Source organism: Cynocephalus volans, chromosome 4 (genome assembly GCF_027409185.1).
Source record: "Cynocephalus volans isolate mCynVol1 chromosome 4, mCynVol1.pri, whole genome shotgun sequence".
In the NCBI taxonomy this organism is placed as follows: Eukaryota; Metazoa; Chordata; class Mammalia; order Dermoptera; family Cynocephalidae; genus Cynocephalus; species Cynocephalus volans.
The window spans coordinates 160,540,216-160,561,474 of record NC_084463.1 but is presented as its reverse complement, the minus strand read 5'-3'; the positions used below and the strand labels follow the sequence as shown (position 1 = coordinate 160,561,474).

General features: G+C 43.3%; 1 protein-coding gene across 1 annotated transcript in view; it reads right to left on the bottom strand.

The window, feature by feature from the left end:
* Positions 1-12: 12 nt before the first annotated feature.
* The window catches only part of LOC134376693 (solute carrier family 22 member 20-like), a 39,016-nt gene continuing 17,769 nt past the window's right edge, over positions 13-21,259 (bottom strand). The window contains exon 10 of the mRNA XM_063095170.1: positions 13-67. Within this exon, the coding sequence (XP_062951240.1) occupies positions 13-67 (55 nt within the window). The remainder of the gene's footprint in view (positions 68-21,259) is intronic.

The window sequence follows — 21,259 nt, the reverse complement described above, 5'->3', positions numbered from 1 at the left end:
CACCCTTTTGTCCTATGCGTTGATGCGCAGGCGCTGTCGTGTCCACGGCTTTGTCCCAGCCAACTGGCTGTGCCCAACGCGGGAGAGGAAAGACGTGTGGTCCCTGCAGTACCTCCTCCTCTGCATCCCTCGTCATCTCTGCCCTCCTTGTGCGCTTGGTTCATTCTGAAAGGGTGGCTTCGGTAGGGAATCCGATGGCCAGTCACGTTATCGAGATTATCACCATAGTCCCAGCCGCAGTTGATGGGTCTGTTTCCAAGATCTGGGGCATTTTGGTGGAAATGAGGTGAAAAGGTGGCAGTCACAGTAGTTTTAGTTACGTTAGGTTTGGGGGCCTTTGGGATTCCAGGTAGAGGTTTCCAGTGGGCGACTGGAAGCTTGGGAGGAGAGGTAGGTCACTAAGGGAGAGAGAGTTTAGGGGTAAGAGGAGAAGAGGCTTCTCCCCCTGAAATAGCTAATTCTTTGAGCCAATTCTTTGGCTCAGCTTAGATGAGATCACTTTAGGCATCATAGTCTGTTGATGGGATGGTAGACTGGTAGAGTCTTTCTAGAAAAGTCTGGCAGGGGCTGAGCCCGTGGCGCACTCGGGAGAGTGCGGCGCTGGGAGTGAGGCGACGCTCCCGCCGCGGGTTCAGATCCTATATAGGAATGGCCAGTGCACTCACTGGCTGAGTGCTGGTCACGAAAAAGACAAAAAAAAAAAAAAAAAAAAAAAAAAAAAGAAAAGTCTGGCAGTATGTATGAGGAGTCTTAAAAGTGTCCATCCCCCACCAAGGTTGAAGGTTCAGATCCCGGTTAGCTTTATTTACCACACACACACACACACACACACACACACACACACACACACACACACACACACACGCACGCACACACCCACACACCCACCCACACACACACACAGGAAGGTGTCTGAACATCAGATCCCGGTTAGCCTTATTTACTACACACACACACCACACACCACACACACTGGAAGATGTCTGAACATCAGATCCCGGTTAGCCTTATTTACTACACACACACACCACACACCACACACACTGGAAGATGTCTGAACATCAGATCCCAGTTAGCCTTATTTACTACACACACACACACACACACACACACACCACACACACACACACACACAGGAAGATGTCTGAACATCAGATCCCGGTTAGCCTTATTTACTACACACACACACACACACACACACACACACACACACACACACACACACACACACACACACACACACACACACACACACACACACACACACACACACACACACACACACACACACACACACACACACACACACACACACACACACACACGTTGGAAGATGTCTGAACAGCCAACTTGTGGGGACTGATTAAGGAATTTATGGGGTTTTACCAGAGCAGCAACTCTCAAGACTGCACCACAGATGCCAAAGACACCTAGGGGGACGTCAAGAAATGAAATGAGGGACGGAGCAGGCAGAGCTGGAGTGCCTTGTCTTGGCCTCAGTCAGGCAGTGTGGAGCAGGATGTGGTCTGCTTATTAACCACAATCGGGAGGGATGGAGAGGGAAAACCATCTTACTCTCTCTTAAGGCCTCTCTTCCTGGTGGGTACCCAGGGTGGAGGGTGGGAGTGGTGCACCTCGGTGCAAGCAACAAGGAGTGTATTAGTGTTCTGTTGCTATGTAGTAAGTTAATCACAGAATTTAGTGGCTTAAAACAACACCCATTTAATACACAGATCTGTAGGTCAGAAGTCTGGGCACAGCATAGCTGGATTTGTGTTTAGTGTCTTCACAAAGCTGAAATCAAGGTGTTGGCCAAGGTGCATTTCTTTCTAGAGGTGTCTTTCACCAGCCAGAGAAGCTCTGCTTTTAAAGGGCTCATGCTATTAGAGAAGGCCCACCCAGATAATGTCCCTTTCTATTTTGGGGGGTGGGTGAGGGGCGGCTGGCCAGTATGGGGATCTGAACCCTTGACCTTGATGTTATGAAGCTATGCTCTAACCAACTGAGCTAACCGGCCAGCCCCCGCATAACCTCTCTTTCTTAAGGTCAACTGACTTGGGGCTGTAATTTTACATCTGCAAAATCCATTTACAGCAGTACTTAGGTTAGTGAGGAGGGGCGCTGTCCCAACATGAAAGACATTGACCCAGTGTAGCGCAGTGAAGAATAAAAAGCAAAAGAGGAGATTATTGAAATAATGGATGGATCTGTTTTGAAATGTGTAATGCCTTCAACATTGGATATAGTTTCATTTCATGATAATTACTAAAAATAATAATGTTGTATAGAGGAGAAGTTAAAAAATGATCTGCTCTGAGTATCAAATAGGCTAGGCATGACACTGTCCCTCACTACCTCTTTTTAATCGTTTTCTGAGTTATTAGTTGTCTGTTATTATCTGGGGTGGGTGATAGGAGTTGATAGTCGAAATTCTGATTATTGTCTCTCATGGAAAGCTTTCAAAAGCATGTTAAGAGGCTCTCTTAAGAATGTGGGATTATTTGTTATATATCATACTCAGACAATAGGAAAAATCTCATTCCACATCTTGTTAGAAATGCTTATTGACCACTTGGATTTCCTCTTCTACAACTTCCATATTTACATCCTTTGTCCTTTGCCTTTCTTTACCAAGTAGCAGGAGCTCTTTGTATATCAAAGACCAAGAGTTGCAGATTGTGGCCCTCACACCAAATTTGGCCAGGCACCTGTTTCTGTAGAGCCAGCAAGTTAAGAATCATTTTTACATTTTTAAATGGTTGGAAAAAATCAAAAGAAGAATAACATTTTGTAATGTGTGAAAATTTTATGAAATCCAAATTTCAATATTCATAAAGTTTTATTGGAACACAGTCACACTCATTTGTTTATGCATAATCTATGGCTGCTTTTGCACTGCACAAAGTAGTTGCGATGTAAATTTAGAACCCCCCCCACTCGTGGACCCTATAGAACTAACTTTGTTTTCTCTTTATAGCTAGCCCTTAATGATTACCTAAGATTGTACTGAAAGGAGACATCCTGTCTTGCCCGATACATCTCTCAAAGCAGGAAGCAGATGTCCAATCATGCTTGAAGATATCCTGTCTGCCCGATACATTTACCTATACAAACTCCAGCTCTCAGTAGATTGTGGAGGCAGTTGGGTCTTTACCCTCTGTCTCCTGTTCTGTCTGGCGGATGTGATTGGTGATCCTATAGGGCAAGCACACAGGGATTTGCCCGACTAAGTTGACCTCTCACACATTGGCTGACAGTGAATGGGAATCCCACGGGGCTTGTTCATTACCAGCAACAGAGACCTTACAGTCTATAATGCTCAAATACCGGGGTACTTCAAAAAGTTCATGGATTCTTGTTAGTATAGTGGTGAAAAAGAAAAAAAAGTTCATGGAAAATTTTGTATTATCTTTTAATTCTATTTTTCCACCAACTTTCTGAAGTAGCCTCATATTTACTACCTGGCCCTTAACAGAAAATGCAGACTGCTGCCATAGACAATAACCACTGTTTATCAAATATGTTGCATGTATATTTTTCCCAACCTGTCTTTTAACTTCATTTGTGGTTTTTTCCTACCACACAAAATTTTACAATTTTTACGTCATTCCTTTTCCTTTGTGGCTTTTAGGTTTCCTGCTTTGCTTAATAAGGTCTCCCCAACCTAAGCTATGCAAATGTTCTTCTAATTTTTCTTTTATTAATTTAATTATTTTACATTTTAGATTTAGATCTCTAATCTACCTTGAACTATTCTTATTTATGATGTGAGGAAGGATTTAGCTTTATTTTCTTCCGAACAGCCAGCATGTCAGTAAATAAAACATTGTTCTCCAACTGACTTGAACTGTGACCTTTTCGTGTATCAAGTCACCATAAATACTTGCATCTATTTCTGGATTTTCTATCTTATTCTACTGATTTATTTGTTGCCTTTTCTGTGTCAACATAATAATGTTTTGATTACAATAATATATCAAGTGGGTTTTGGATCAGGAACATATAGCTGATGCTGGAGGAGAGGGTCTGTGAGGCCTGGTAGCCAGCTACAACCCACCCCATCCTTTTACCAGGTTCCTGACTCCACCACAAGAAAGAATTCAAAAGCAAAGTCACCTAGAAAGTGAGAACAGGTTTAATGTAACAAATAAGAGATATAGACTTCACAGAGAAAGTGCGGCCTAGCTCCAGAGATGGAGCAGGGCCTACTCCAAGTTTAACGCAAAAGTAAGAAATACACACTTGAAGTTCAGTATAGAGTGCAGTCTGTACAAGAGAAATCATACACACCTCAGCCAGAAAATCACAGGTTGGCCCCAGGAAAGTGAGCTACTGCCAAGATTTGGCTTTTATAGTTTCACTATATAATGCATAGTTGAATACGGGGGTTGTTCCCAGTTATGTAACATAGTCTTGCACATGCTTAATTGGTCTCTTTTTGGAGCATGTTCATTGGTCAAATCCTATCACATGCACACTGAACATATTCAAGAATACTCTATGCTCTGTAGCACCTCTCGTGGAAGGTCATTCAAAGGATCAACTCCCTTCCACTGAGCATGCTCGGCTACCAGGGTTGTACAACCCTTCTCTACTGAGCACACCCAGTCATTGGATTGCATAAACTGCCCTCTGAAATCCCAGTTTCCCTGGATTGCTGCCAAAAGTAGATCTAACTAGCAACAGTTAACTTTTCTCTAAGGGAAGGCCTAGAGGAGGGGCCTGAGACCTTGGGGAATGGCTTGAAACCCAGAGGTATGTCCTGTAACACAAGCCCATAGAAACCAAGCACCTCCTATTTCATAGTCAAATCCTAGACAACAGTGGCTTAGACCATACAGAAGTTGATTTTTCTGTCAGATAAAAGAGGTCCAGAGATAGGCAGCCCAGGGCTAATATGGTGGCTTCATGTTCATCAGGGAGGGGTCCTTCCACCTTTCTGCTCCACTGTTCTTGAATTAGCCTCCACCATTAAGGTCAGCTCATTGTCCAAGAAGACTTCTGGAATTCCAGCCATCAGATTCACATTCCATTCCAGGTAGCAGAAAGGAGGAAGAGGGATGCGGGGGAGGGGAAACCCAGATAGAAAGAAGGAAAAAAAAAAAAAAAAAAAAAAGAAGAAAGGCTTTTTCAAGGCTTTTTCTTTCTTTTTTTCCAAAAGTTTTTCTATTCCTCTGAAGGAGTTGATCTAGAAGTCCTTCCCAACATCTTTTGCTTAGATTTTAGTCACATAGCCATATCTTTAAGGGAGACTGGGAAATGTAAGTGTATAAGTTGTAATATTACTGGGGAGACCCTTTGACCCCTATTAATATACAAATTTTATTAGTAAGGAAGGAGAAAACTAGTGCTGGATAAGCACTTAGCAGTCTTTGCCCCAAGTAGCTTTATAGTAACTTTTAGAAACTACAGAAGCATTTTGCTATTTTTTTGTTAATTTCTTAAAAACCATTTTATACAGTTAATACCACCCACCTCCATTCTGACAGGAAGTGCTTAAGTTTTTTATGTATTTGGGAAGAACAGATACTGTTATGATATTAAGCATTCCAAATAGAATACTGATATATCTATTTTTTCAGGCCTGTGTTTTTGTCTCTCAATACAGTTTTATAGTTTTTTTCCATATAGATCCTGCTTTTGTTCAGTTTACTGACACAATATTTTTTGTTGCTCTTGTGAATGGAATATTTTTCGTATATCGTGTTCTATTTTGTCATTGACAGTTCAAAGAAAAGCTGCTGGTTTTTGGAATATTTTTTGCAACCAGTCACTTTTACCAAATTCTCTTATTAATTTTAATAGTTTAGAAAAGTCTTGGATTTTCCAGATGATAATATTTACAAATAAAGATATCTTTTCTCCCTTCTTTTTAAATACTGATACTTATCATTTTATTTTCCTGTCTCAGTGCATTGAATTAAATCTTGAAATCATTGTTGAATCACAATGGGCCTCTTTGCCTTCTTCCTGTTTCTGATGGAGATGGCTTCAGCATGGCCCCATCTGGTTTCATGGTTGCTACTAGTTTGTGTTAAGAATGCATAACCAGGATTTAGATGTATTCTTCTAGTTCTACTTTAGTTAAAGACTTTCTTAGTCATGGCTGCTGAATTGTGTCCAGCACCACAAGGGAATGATTTTCTACTTTAACTCATGGGTATAATAAAATGTGCCACTTTTATGATGATAAACATTTACTTTATTTTAAAAGATCATGCATTGGACCAACCCCGTGGCTCACTTGGGAGAGTGCGGTCCAAGGCCAAGGCCACGGGTTTGGATCCTATATAGGGATGGCCAGTTCGCTCACTGGCTGAGCGTGGTGCAGACAACACCAAGCCAAGGGTTAAGATCCCCTTACTGGTCATCTTTAAAAAAAAAAAAAAAAAAGATCATGCATTAAAAACTTTTGTGCATTGAAAGACAGCATCAAGAAAGTGAAAGACAGTTCAGAAAATAGGAGAAAACATTTGAAAATCATATATCTGATAAGGTCTAGTATCTAGAATATATAAAGAACTCATAACAACAACAAAACAACTTAATTAAAAAATGGGCAAAGGACTACAGTAAAAATTTCTCCAAAAAAAATATACAAATAGTCAATGAGCACAGGAAAAGATGCTCAACCTCATTAGCCATTAGGGAAATGCAAATTATATCACTTCACACCCACTAGGACGGCTATAGTAACATAGACGAACAGGAACAAATGCTATTGAGGATGTGGAGAAATTGGAACCTGCAAACATGCTGGTGAGAATGTAAAATGGTGCAGCCACAGTAGAAAACAGTCTGGTGTTTCTTCAGTTAAACGTATTACTATATGGCCCAGCAATTCCACCCCTAGATATATACCAAGGAGAATGGAAAGCATATGTATACACAACTATTTCTACAAGAAAGTTCATTGCAGCACTATTCATAATAGCCAAAAAGTGGAAACTTCCCAAATATCCGTCAGCAGATGAATGTCTGGAGCCCACCACAGCAAATAGTCATGGACAATTGACTTAACAAGAGCCATTTTGTAAAATGCAGCCTTAAGCATTTAATGCTAGCCTCATGGGAGTCTTTTTGTAACCTTGGCTCACATCATAGCTCGTGGGAAAACATTGTGGGACTTGCTGCTCAGGAGGAGCAAGATAGGGGGCCGGCCCGTGGCTCACTCTGGAAAGTGCGGTGTTGAGAACACCAAGGCCCCGGGTTCGGATGGCCGGTTAGCTCACTGTCTGAGCGTGGTGCTGACAATACCAAGTCAAGGGTTAAGATCCCCTTACTGGTCATCTTTTTTTAAAAAAAAAAAAAAAGGAGGAGCAATATAATAAGAGCTAATGGAACTTGTGAACTAACCATTCTTCCTCTGGAGTCACAGCTGCCCAGGAACAAGACAGCATCCAGCTTGCGTGAGCTGGATTATATCCTCCTTCCAAGGATGAATGAATGTATACAGAGCCAGATGAAAGAGTTACAGTACCGGCCCTGAGATAAAGAAAGCCCAGAATCTACAAAATTTCAAGTAGCAGCTTTCTGATGGGACTAACCTCCTTCTTTTGTTTCCCACACCTTTCCCTTTAAAAATCCTTGCTGAGGCTCTTGAGCCTCTGAGACAGTTTGCAGCCAAACCTGTCTGCCAGGTTGCGCTTCCTGATAGTAAAGCTTCCAAACCTTACATCAACATCAGACTCTCGAGTCCTTTGTTTCTAGTGAAGGAGCGGCTGCACTTGGTTGGTTACAAATGGATAAATAAAATGTGGTATATCCATACAATGGGACATTATCCAGCCATCACTGCTACACCATGGATGAACTTTCAAAGCATTATGTTAAGTCAAACAGGGCAGAAAAGGCCACATATATCGTATAATTCTGTTTATATGAAATGTCCAGAACAGGTAAATCCCGAGACAGAAAGTAGATTTGTGGTTGCCAGGTGCTGGAGAGGGAGGAATGGGGAATCTGCCAAGGAGTGTAGGGTTTCTTTTTGCAGTGATGAAAATGTTCTGGAATTTGATAGTGGTGATAGTGGCTACATAACATCATGAATATACTTCAAAAAACTTGTGGAGAAATAGAATTGAAAGGTAATATGAACATTGCCATGAACTTTTTAAAGTACCCTTATACTGAAAGTGACTGATTTGTACACTTTGAAGGTGAATTATATCAATAAGGCTATTATTTTGAAAAAGATCATGTACCTGTCTATGTTTTGTAAGCAATATAGCACTATATAAATGTTCATTATTTTTCTTTAATTTGGGATGCTATGTAATTAATATAGTTCCTGCTAAACAATGAGTAAACCCTATTGTCTTGGTGGGGAGGGTTTGTGATCATTGTTTTTCTAGAGTGGCTTGTCATCTTGAAGGAACCATTTGGTTGATTAATAAAACACATGTAATGTCCTGTGTGGTGACATGCTGTTTCCCCAATTTGAACTAAAGCCTGTGGGTGGAAAGCTGCCAATGGTGGCCTATGCCAGTCTGCCTCTGGGGGTGGAGGGGCAGCTCCTGGTTCAAGTGGCAGCTCCCTTGGAGGCTTCCAGACCAGTCTGCGTTCTGAGGGAGCTCTCAGCTTGGGTACCACGTGCTGCACACCTGCTCTGGAATAGCCCTTTGACGTTTGCTGTGTCATGTAACGATGGTGGTGATGAGTTGTTTGTATTGTTACCTCTATTTTTGCCTCAGGCCAATATGAAGATTCAGAGGGAGATGTGATATGTCCAGGTAGAGTCCTCCACTAAATGTCAGAGGCAGATTCAGTCCAGCCCATGTCTCCACCCCAAGTCCATGTTCTAATTGCAGCCCCCCAGAAGAGGTATCTTAAGAACACGATATTTGCTTTTTTTTTTTTTTTTTTTTTTAAAAAAAAGATGACTGGTAAGGGGATCTTAACCCTTGACTTGGTGTTGTCAGCACCACGATCACCCAGTGAGCTAACCAGCCATCCCTACATGAGATCCGAACTTGTGGCCTTGGTGTTATCAGCACTGCACTCTCCTGAGTGAGCCACGGCCAGCCCTCGGACCACGATATTTGCATAGTGCTTTACAGTTTAATGTTTTTACTATATATCATCATTCAATCTTTACCACATTCCTGTGAGAAAGACATTGTTAATCCTAGTTTGCTAATGGGGATTCCATAAGCTCAGAGAGGTTAAGTAATTTGCTAGAGGTCACACAGCATGTAAGTAAGAGAGAGTGAACTATGGACCAGTTCTTTTACATTGTAAATGAGTATGCTTATAGAAAGCATTGTGGGGAGCCCTCAGGGCACAATGAAATGATATTTACAACCAGCTCCTGTGGCTGATTTCCTGGACTCTGGTTGCAGATAGTGTCCTGTTGGGAAAATAGAATAATTTAATCAGGCCCCCTCACCTTAGGTCAGGTTGGGGATGGTGCGGTGCATTCTTTGTAAATAAGTCGTGTGTGGGTGGAGTTAGCATGCAAGTGCCATGCCGCAACCTTGGCTGGCGGTCATGCTCACCAACCTATGGCTTCCAAGGACCTGTTTGCTGGTTACCTAGCTCATACACCTGCGTGTGAGGGGTCCAGTGACCCAGCCTGGCTTGTGAGGGGTCTGGGGACCCAGCCTGGCACGTGAAGGGTTTGTGACCCAGTCTGTGAATGGGCTTGAGGGGTCTGTGAGCTCCAGATCCAGCCCTGGCCTGACAATTGGCCCAGTCGGCAGGATTATGGGCAGGTAAAAGCACTTTACAGGTCCTCATGGACCTCACATTTGTTAGTGTAAAATGATAGAAGAGGTTAATGCCAGGGCCCAATTGTGCACTGCTGTTGGCTGTTGGCACACACAAGGTAGGTAGGTCACATGTATTCTGTACCCTAGCAGGAGCAGGTGCAGAGTGGAAATCAGATGGAACATAGTGCTGAGCATTTATGTTTGGAAACTGCAAAAGGTAAAGAGAGTGGCTTTGAAAGAACTGAGTCAGCCGCAGTATATATAACATATAATATATATTATTTTATATAATATATAAATAATATGTGAACATATATAATTAATAATATATAATGTATAATATATAATTACACACACACAGACACCAAGGATGCCAAGCAGAAGTTTTAAAGAGCTTTAAAGGGAAGTGTAGAGATAGAACAGAAATACTTTGAACATCACAAATTTGAGTAAAATTTGAGGGTGCTGCAGCATAATCTCGAGATAAGCAACATTACATCCTAAAACACATAACATTAAATTTACCATCTTAACCTTTTTTTCCCTTTTTGATCCACCACTAAGAATCGTATATCTTAACCATTTTTAAGTGTACAATAGCTTTAAGATTATCTTTTACTTGTTGACACTAATGTTGCCTGGAGGCACTGACCTGCACTGTAGGTATGTCGCCACCAGGTGGCGGCAGTATAGCATGGTCTCAGGGTCTGGTCAAAATTTCTCCAGGTGTTGTTATTCAAACTCTGTCTTTCCCAAATTCCCCACACAGTTGTTACCTGTAACTGAGGCTTTCTAGTAGGAAGCCAGATTTTTTTGAAAAAACAAAGCTATGAACCCTGAACCAGTTACCAGCTGTTTATTGAGTTACTACTATGTCTGAGGCACTGGGTTAGACCTTTAGTGAGAAGTGGTGGGTACTCAGAATGAATCATAATAGCAGCTGGAATCTACCAGGCACTGTACTGGCGCCTCTCCCAAGTTATCTCGAAGAGGAAAGGAGGCCAGAAAGGAGAACGAAGAAAGTACTGAAGTGACTCCATGTTTGAACTTTAAGTGACTTGTTCCTCAGGGCCTAAGAAAGTGACCTTTTACTTTATCCATGTCAGGAAACCCAGTTTTTCTTTTCTTTTCTTTTTTTCCCCACCTCTGGCTGATGCGGGATTCGCACGAACCCTTGACCTTGGTGTTATCCACTATGCTCTAACCAACTGAGCTAAATGTCCAGCCTGAACATTTTTGTCTAAACAGAAACCCACTGTTTAGACAAAAATAGGTGCAAACATTTGACTTGGTACCATAAACACAATTAACTTTGTTCTAAAGATCAAAATTGCCCTGGAAACCCGATGTAATCACTTACCTATTATGTTTTATAACAATATTTGGAGTATTGTTTACTGCTGATACTTTCTGCCTGTGCTTTTACTAAAAAACCCCTTGCCTTTAACCTCAAGTGGGCAGACTTTCCCCTCATTTGAGAGGCAGTCTTCCCCAGTTTGCAAACCTGATAAACTGCCTCCTTAAAATTTCCTTACAGACCGAAGTGTTTTGCTTCGACAATCTTTACTCCTTAAGGGAATCCTGTGTGGCATTACTGTCACCCATCCTGCTCCCCAAGTCAGCCACTGTGATCTGTTTGAAATTCAAATGTGATCATGTCATCCCCTCCACCCCACCCCCACTTAGAACCCCTTCAGTGGTTTCCTTTTACCATTAGGATGAAGTTTAAGCCTCTCAACCCTACCCAAGAGGCCCCTGAGGCTGACATTTACTTAACTTTTCTTTTCCTTTTTGGGGCCAGACTGGTCCCCCTCACTGTGCCCCTGCCTGGACTGCTCTCATTTCTGCTCTTTGAGGCACTAACTCCAACCCCTCATTCATATTTCATCTCAGCAGCATTTTCTCGGGGCTGCCATCCCTGACCTCCAGGATCTCTCCTTCATAGCCCTTATCATCGCTTCAATTTCACATTTATTGCTGTCATTCTTGGATCAATATCTTTCTAGGCTATTTCACTGTAAACTCCACAGGGGCAGACTAACATCTGTTCTTCTATCCTGGCACCTGACACATGGCAGGCTCTCAACAGGTGCTATTCACGGAAGGAAGGATGCGGAAGGTCAGAGGGCCTTGATTAGGGTACCACAGCCAGTGGGGGTCCCAACCTAGACTTCCGCAGGTTGGCACTCTGTATACTCAAATTGGCTTTGAGCCCTTCGTGACCTTGGACAGATGACCTGACCTGTGCGCTTCCATTTCCTAGTTCATCAAATGGGTATAAAACCATGTGGAAGGACTGGTGGAAGAACCCAGGGTGACTGTCAAGGTAGAATGAGTGAAAATCAAGCCGCTGGAGTGTTGAACAGAGACCCAGGCAGAAGCCCGAGCGCCTGAGTGGGAGCAGACCTGGGCTGTGCTCTCCGGCACCGCAGCCATCAGCCCCACGCAGCTACCGAGCCCTGGAAACATGGCAAGTCGAATCGAGTTGTGTTGTAAGTGTAACAGACCCAGAACAACAACAACGAAAGAATATCTCATTGATAATTTTTATACGAATTACATGTTTAAATGATAATATTTTGAATATACTGGGTTAAATAAAATATTATATGACATAATGTATTGAAGGAGTTAAGAATATGCCATGCTGGCATATTGACTACTTAAGTTAAAGGAACTTGAAAACAGCAGATACAAGCAAATCACTTTGACCTTCCTGTTGTTTCTTAAGAGCAAGAGATGAAGTTCGCATGTGAAATATGTCCTCCCTTAAACATTTCACCATCAAGGACAGGAAGTTGTAACAGAGAATTCTGTACAGACCTTGGTAAGAGAACCCTTATCTTAAGCCTTCTGCTTTGGTTTGAATGTTTCCTCCAAAACTCGTAGTGAAATTTAACTGCCATTGTAATGGTATTAAGAGGTGATTAGGTCACGAGAGCTCTGTTAAAGATTATCCTTATCATGGGAGTGGGTTCATTATCTTGAGGGTGGGTTGTTATAAAAGCGGTCTGCCCTCTCTTGCCCTTCCGCCTTCTGCCATGGGATGATGCAGCACGAAAGCCCTCCCCAGATGCCAGCACCTTGATCTTGGACTTTCCAGCCTCTTGACATAGATTTCTGTTTATTACAACCACCCAGTCTGCAGTATTCTGTTATAGCAACACAGAATGACTAAGCACCTCTCCACAAATTTAGCAGCTTCTTCACAACTTAACTAGTCTTTGTTCAATTCAGTATATAAGCCACTGACTCCACCTGCTTCTTTGGGTCTTCATTTTTTTTTTTTTTTTTAAAAGATGACCAGTAAGGGGATCTTAACCCTTGACTTGGTGTTGTCAGCACTACGCTCAGCCAGTGAGCGAACCAGCCATCCCTATATAGGATCCGAACCCGTGGCCTTGGTGTTATCAGCACTGCACTCTCCCGAGTGAGCCACGGGCCAGCCCTGGGTCTTCATTTTTTATGAGGACTCCTGTCCATGTAAAACTTGTGTTAAATAAATTTGTGTGCTTTTCTCCTGTTAATCTATCTTATGTTAGTTTAATTCTTGGACCCAGCCAGGACCCTAAGAGGAAGAAGGTAGATTTTTGCTGCTCCTACAGTATATTATAAAGTGTACAGTACAATTATAATGTATATTATAATTTATACTATTTTATTATAATGTATGGTATACATTCATTATAATGCATATCGTAAATTAATTTTATTTTAGTGTGGCCACTAGAAAACTTGAAATTATATACATGACTCACAGTATATTTCTACTATATTTAACACTATATTTTATACTACTCACAGTATATTTCTTTTAATGTGGCCACTAGAAAAGTTGCAATATACATGACTCACAGTATATTTGTACTGGACAACATTGCTCCAGGTGATGGTTTAGATGTGTGCTCTAGAATTAGCCGGGTGGTCTAAATGTAGGCTTTGACTTGTACTTTTGGGTGGACTGGAAAAAGTTCAGATATTCTGGATCTCAGTTGATGCTTCTGTAAGTGGAAATAGTAACACTCTTGTGAAAATTCTGTACTAATGCAAGTCAAACCCTTGCACGTTCCCAGCACCCGGCATATCCCTGGTAAATGTAAATTGTCCTTGTTGTGAACTGTTGAGCTCTTTTACCTGCCCGTAATCCTGCTGACTGGGCCCATTGCTGAGCTACGGCTGCGTCTGGAGCTCACAGACCCCTCAAGCCTGTTGTACAGACTGGGTCACAAACCCTTCACATGCCAGGCTGGGCCCCCAGACCCCTCACATGCAGGTCTATGAGCTCAGTAACCAGCAAACAGGTCCTTGGAAGCCGTAGGTGGGAGAGCTAGGCTGCGCTGCACATGCGCACTAATTCCACCCTCCACACAACTTGCTTACAAAGAATGCCCTGCACCACCCCCAAACTGCACCTAAGGTGAAGGGGCCTGATTAAATTATTATATTTCCCCCAACATGAACATGGCAAGAGTAGACTAAAATCTGATGGTGAGAACTGCCAAGTGCCCCTTATCCATATTCCCCTTCTTATACCAAGACACTTCTACTTTTTTAGTGGGACCCATGACTGCCCCAATTCAAGACTACATTTCCAGCCTCCCTTGCAGCCAGGTGTGGCCGTGTGGAAAGGTTCTGGCTGACAGCATGTGAGTGGAGGAGAAGTGGGCCCTCTGGGCTGTGTCCTTAAGGAGAGGAAGTGCCCCCACTTCCCCACCTCTTCCTCCCCAGTGGCTGGGAAGGGGACACGGTAGCAGCCATCTTGGACTGTGAGGACAATGGCAGTGCTCTAGGAATGACAGAGCTATGGACAGAGTGATCTTTGGTTTTTGATGCTGTGCCTTCCTGCCTGGATGGCTTATGCCTGGACTGTTCATGGGAGAAAAACTAAGGTCATTTTTAAGGCCATTTTCATTTTGGCTTTTTGTGTATTTTACTTATGCAGCTCTGGTGGCCCTTAAGGTTGTCCAAAGAGGCACCCTGGATACCAGGATTCTCATAGCTAGATAAATTCCGGGCCCTGAGGGGTATAATATACTGGATGCCTTGGCCCGAATTGCCTCAGAGGCAGGCAGGGCTGAGCTTGCGCGCTGGGGTCCTCTGGCAGGGCCAGGGAATTGGGGCACAGACATCACTGCTTCCCCAAGGTCTCTCACCTCAACTTCTCTGTTCTCTTTCCCCAGGCTGGGGTGTTTGTGTGCAACTAATTCCTGGTGGATGGCCAGGGTCTCTTAGAGCCGCCCAGAGTGAGTGGGTGTGAGGTCCATTTTGGCCCCGAATGGATCTGCAATAATTGGGCCCAAAGGATTCCCTGGTGGCTACAAGCGCTCAGGTGTCCTGGTTTATGAATTAGTCTCTCAAAAATGAGTTTAGTGTAGACCACTTTCCCAGAGCTTGGCCATCTCTGGGGAATGTGATGACACATTAAGGATGAGATAACATATTGTGTCCTGACGTGCAAGGCCGAGGACCAGAATCTGGAGGATGACAGTAAAGAGATCCCTGGATCTGCAGTGTAGACAGTCAGTTTTCAACATGAATCTCACTTTTTGTGTTTTGAAAAGGACAGAATAAAATTCCTAGGCTTAATTACAGATATTTATCACCAAGCCAGGGAAATCAGAGGAGATGGGTCCAATGCCCACTTCTTCTGAATGTGGGAGGCCATAGAGAAACCTAGAGAAAGGAGCTACTTTTATTTCAAAGAATTTGACTATGGTATTTCAGGGTAATGGTTTAAAAATGTCCACAAATTCTTTGAGATTCTTCCCATCAAAAGGTAGAGCCTAGGGCCGGCCCGTGGCTCACTCAGGAGAGTGTGGTGCTGATAACACCAAGGCCACGGGTTCCGATCCCTATATAGGGATGGCCGGTTTGCTCACTGGGAGAGCGTGGTGCTGACAACACCAAGTCAAGGGTTAAGATCCCCTTACCGGTCATCTTAAAAAAAAAAAAAAAAAGGTAGAGCCTAATTCTGCTCCCTAGCACGTGGGCCAGACTTAGTGACTTATTTTTTGTGAATAGAATATGGTGGAAGTGACCAAATGTAATGTCTGAAATTAGGACATAAAAGCCCTTGTGGCTTTAGAGTTTCTCTTGGATCACTTGCTCTGGGGGAAGCCAACTGCCATGTCCTGACGGAGCAGCCTTATGAAGAGGCAGGTTCACGTGGTGAATAATGACGCCCCCGACGGCAGCGATTGGGTGTGCCGTCCGGAAGCGGATCCTCCAGCCCTGGCCAATGACCTGACTACAGCTTCAAGAGAGACCCCGGGCCAGAAGCACCCAGCTAAGAGCTCCTGAATTCCTGACCCACTGAAACTGTGAGATGATACATGTTTGTTGTTTTAAGCTGCTCAGTTTTGGAGTAGTTTGTTATGCAGCAATAGATGCCCCATACCTTCAGGTTTCCTGAGATTTCTCTGGGTGGGAGCTTCTCTTGAACTCATGTCTTCCACGGCTGGATGACTTCTTGCCATACTTTCGGAGATAGAAACTGCGTATCTTTAGAAACGCAATAAAAAGTTTAAAATGCTTATTTGGTGATTTGATTACAGAACAAGAATGCACAAGCGGGGATACACTCTTCAAAGTTTACAAGTTATCCAAATGGTGTTAAGGCATCTCTTCGACACCCACAGCGTTGGGTGCCACCTCTGCACGGACGGCTCAGGGATTTTTATCTGTAGCCCAGACCTTTCCTCTGGTGCCAGAGGTGCAGATACAGCTGCTTTTTGGGTGTCTCTTTTGGAGAAGAAGCATCTTAAATTCAATATTCCTTAAGCTAAGTTAGGGTCTTCCCCTACAACCTGGCCTTCCTCCAGCATTTCCTGTCCCAGTGAATAGTGCTGATGTCCCTTCAGGCACACACACCAGACGTCTAGGAGTCACCTGGATGAAGCTGTCATCCCCTCCTGCCCGTTACCTATCCTGTTTATTTCCTCCTCTGTCCCCAGTGAAAGCACCTCTTCTCTTTCCATCACCACCACCCTGGTCCAGGCTATTGTCCTTAACTGGATGGCTGGAATGACCTACCAATTTGTCCCCACACAATCGCTTTTCTTCCAATCTATTTTCTATTCCACAGCCAAAGTGATATTTTCAGAAAGCGATGTAATTCTGTCACACCTGCCTCCTCTCCTCTTCCCCCTTCTTGCATAATACTCACCTTTCACTTCCCATCGCTCTTGAGATGAAGATTCTCAGCCTTAGGAAGCCCTCAAGACTCTGCCCAGTCTGGCCCAGCTACCTTCTCCCAGCATCCTTACTCTACCCCTTGATTTCTGTGCTCCAGCCCCAGTGGCCTCACTTCAGAGCCAACCTTCCTCGTGCCACAGGACCCTTGCATATGCTCTTCTGTCTGCTTGGGTCTCTCTTCTTCCCTCTCATTGCCTGGTTAGCTGCCACTCTTTATTCAGATCTCAGGCCAATGAGAAACTGTCCCTGACCCACCCTCCAGGTCAGTAACCCTCCATCATATCCTCTCATAACTCTTATCACAATGGAAATTGTATATTATTTTTGATCCCACACTAGATGATAGGGGATTTATCTGTATATTCTGTGTATTGTGTTTCAGTGCCTGGTATGTAAGAAGTGCTCAGGAAGTATTAGTTGAATGAATGAATGAATGAGTGAATGTTACCCCTTCAATCTTCAGAAAAGCCCCGTGAGGTACACATTATTATTTCTGTTTTGCAGATGGGGAAACTGAGGCTAAATGACTTATCCAAGGTCATGTAGTCAGAATCTGAACTCACCTCCAGCTGACTTTAGAGACCACACCACCTATCCTTCTGTTATACCATTGCCCAAATATCTTTCTGAGTCTTGTCTAAATTTTTTCACTTCCTTTTATATAACCTGAAATTTTCCTGAGATTCTCTTGAGTTAATAAGTCTCCTCTTTATTTTTTTATTTTTATTTTTTTAAGTCTCTTCTTTAAAAGAAACTAGTTGCCGCTGGCATATTTTAAGAATTATTGGACAATTGCATATGACATAGTTTATATCAGGAAAATTGCTTTCCTCCTATTGTAGAATGGCTTAATGTTTAGTGATTAAGCAGGACCTCCAGGTGCAGTCATGCAGCCTGTTCACTGAGCAAGGGTGCCTGGCCAGGTGGTTGGGGCTGGGATGCTGAAATCGAGCCCACGTTTTGTTGGCCACGCAGCCCATCGTACTGTGAAGCTGTTTCTCCCCGGGGCTGGAGGTGCGACTGTTTCTAACTTGCACAGAGGCACCATTCACCCACCAAGTGGTGCCCAGGGAGCTGCATCTGCTCTAAAGTGATACATTTTTCAAGTTCACACAAGGGTGGTGAATGGACTAGGTGGTCCTGGATATATGCTCCACCTACTTGCATGTTTCAGTTGATTTAAACACCCTCTACTCTAGGAATTTAGGGAAGAGGAGGGGGTCTGTTTACTTTGGAAGTGACATGGACAAGAAAGAAAAGAGGAACCCGACATCGGTTGCTTTCCCCCACCCTTTCCCAGCCCTGCTCTGGAGGCGGGTGACTCTCCCAGGTGGACGCTCTTCCTTAGGATGTGATGTTAACCATCCTCGTAGCACCAGGGCTGAACTGAGCCAGGCCCCCAGTTTGAGCTGTTTATCTTGTCCTTACAGGTGACGCTGTGAGAGTTGAGCTGGATCTCCAAGGATCGTGTGAACATGCAAGATGAACTCTGCTCCTTTTTAGCAAATGCTCACTCAAGGGCAGCACAAGGTGACCCATCTTCAAGATGTGCTCCCCTCCTCCCTGCCCGTCCATCAAAGAGGAGCACGTCCTCCTCGGCCCCTGTGCCTCGGGGCTGGTGACTGGGTGGGGATGGGGGCTCCCCCGAGGACGGATGCTGTTCCCACTTTGGTTTGTTTCATCCTGAGGTCCAGTAAGAAGAGTGCTGTTGGCTTAGGTGCTTCTAGCTTTCTTGTGGGGAGGAGGGGGACTTTAATAACTCAAAATGTTCTGGTTAGCTCTGGAAATAGTGTAAGTTTTCAAAATGAGAGGGCGTATGGGGTAGGAATGGAAGATGCAGCTATCAAGGAGGTAAATGTTTTCTTTTTCTTTTTTTTTTTTTTTTTTAGAATTAACTGACTTTTTTTTTGTTTTAATCACTGAACCAAACAAATACCCCAAATGCATGCAAAAAGTTAGCAAGTAGCTACAAAGCTATAGTAGATTTTCAGCTCTATTTGTATGGAATTAAAGCTATAGTTGTTTCCATATGCTACTTTTAGTCAACAGTCAGCAGATATTCCAGGTATGTGAGTAGTTATACTGATGTGCTATTTTACATAATTCTGTATCAGGCTGAATCTGAGGTTCTGTTCTTCGATCATTTCTTTATCTTGTTTTTTCTTTTGACTATTATATTTCGTTTATTAGTTATATCTCTTTTCCTAATCAGACACACAAAAAATCGAAAACATTTGGAGCCCTTTTCAGGTAAAAGAGACCATTTAGCTAGTTCTACTTCTCTGTGTAATGCTTAAGTATCCCTTTATGTTCTAAAGCTATTTTTTGCTTTTTAAATATCAAAAATGCATTGCGTGTAGTATGGCTTGCTGATAAATCACAGTATCTTCTTTGGCACATTGAAAAATTTTAATTACAAGTTTGCTGATTTAATTTATTTTCAAACAATTAAGTTTTTGCTTCAGACAGACATTGTAGAATCTGTCAGTTTGAGTTTTTACCTGTTTATGTGAAGTTAGGCAAAAGTTTGGGAAGAGAATAAACTGTCAGCATTACAGTAAAACAAAGTTAGAACACAAAAACCTTTTTTGTGGTTAATCAGAGTTTCTCTAAGTAGTAATGTTTCTGCAGTAATCAAGGTTTACCTCTTGATGCCTGAACTTCAAGGGCCCTGACGTGCCCCCACGTACAAAAGCTGCCACCTCTTGGGATCCTCCATCCATCGCTGTCCCTTGTCTCTGCAGCATCTCAACGCATCCCTACTTCCTTGCCTCTTTGGTCTCTTGCTCACAGATTAAGGCCTTACATAGAAAGAGTCTGCTCTCGTGCAGTCGGGACAGTTACATAATTTGAGAGACCCAGTTCAAAATGAAAATTCAGGACACTTTGTTCAAAAATGAGTAAGAATTCCAAGTTAGTGGCAGCAGGGCATTAAACCCAGCTTGGGGCCCTGTCCAACCGCACGGGTTACATGCCCATGAAATTGACTGTGTTCACGGTCACTACCAGAGGGTCTCTTTGCTTGAAGCTGGCAGTGGGCCAGAACCACTCGGGTCGAGGTCCTTCTCTGGACTTGAGCTTCTCAGCTGCTCCATTTCTGCTATATGGGTCTGTGTTATCATCTCACCACATCCTTCCAAGACCTGCTGCTGGCCCTTGAGAGGGGAAGTGTGCTGGGAACAGCCCTGGCTGGGGGGCTGGCTGTGTTCCCTCTCTGGATAGGGCCAGGTGTGGGCTAGGATTATATGACAACTGACCTTGGGTTGCCCTTAGTAAGTACTTGGTAAAGAGAGAAGTGGCCCTGGGAGCCCATGAAATCCTGCCCTGAGGAGATAACAATGAAAGCATTGTTTAAATTCTTTTTTTTTTTTTGGCAGCTGGCTGGTATGGGGATTCCAACCTGTGACCTTGGTGTTATAAGGCTGTGCTCTAATCAACTGGGCTAATCTGCCAACTCTTTTTCTTTCTTTCTTTTCTTTTTCTTTTGCTGTTTTGCGTAGTCATCCTCTCTTGCATAGAATTGCTCTTGAAACTTCCATCTAGAAGTAGTAGGAAATTACCCAGAAAAGTCATATATATCAACTAGGACTCATCAGGAGAGGGGCCCCTCTTGCAAATGAAGAAGGCTTTATGTCCAGTGCCTCTTCAACAATCAGACTCTAATACCCAATGTGATGTCATGTTTTTGAAGACAATTGGAGTGGAAGTAGGTAGAACACAGTGATGATGGAAATATTCTAGGTCTGTGCTGCCTGATAGAGTAGCCACTAGCACCACATGACTACTGAGGACTTGGAATGGGGCTAGAGAAACTAAGGAACTAAATTTTAAATTTTAGGGCTGGCTTGTGGCTCACTTGGGAGAGTGTGGTGCTGATAACACCAAGGCCATGGGTTCGGATCCCTATATAGGGATGGCCGATTCGCTCACTGGCTGAGCGTGGTGCTGACAACACCAAGCCAAGGGTTAAGATCCCCTTACTGGTCATCTTTTAAAAAAATTTTTTTTAAATTTTATTTAATTTTAATTTCAATTTCAATAGCCACATGTGGCCAGTGGCAATCCGATTGGATACCATAGACTAAATCTAGTCTAGATTCAGAACCCCATAACCCCAAGCAACCTTAAAATATTTGTAACAACCCAAATAATATCAAAAAGTGGTTAAATTAAGGAAGTATTCTGGTTCAGGCAAAGCTTGGTGCAAGGAGACCGTGGGAAGGCTGCAGTGTCCCCCCACCCCCCGCTGTCCCCTGCCTCCCTATTCCTGCCTCCAGAAGCTTGCCCTGCTGAGGAGGCAGGAGGAGCTGAGATGTAAGAACAGTTGGAGCCACAAGCTGAGGAGACTCTCTTGG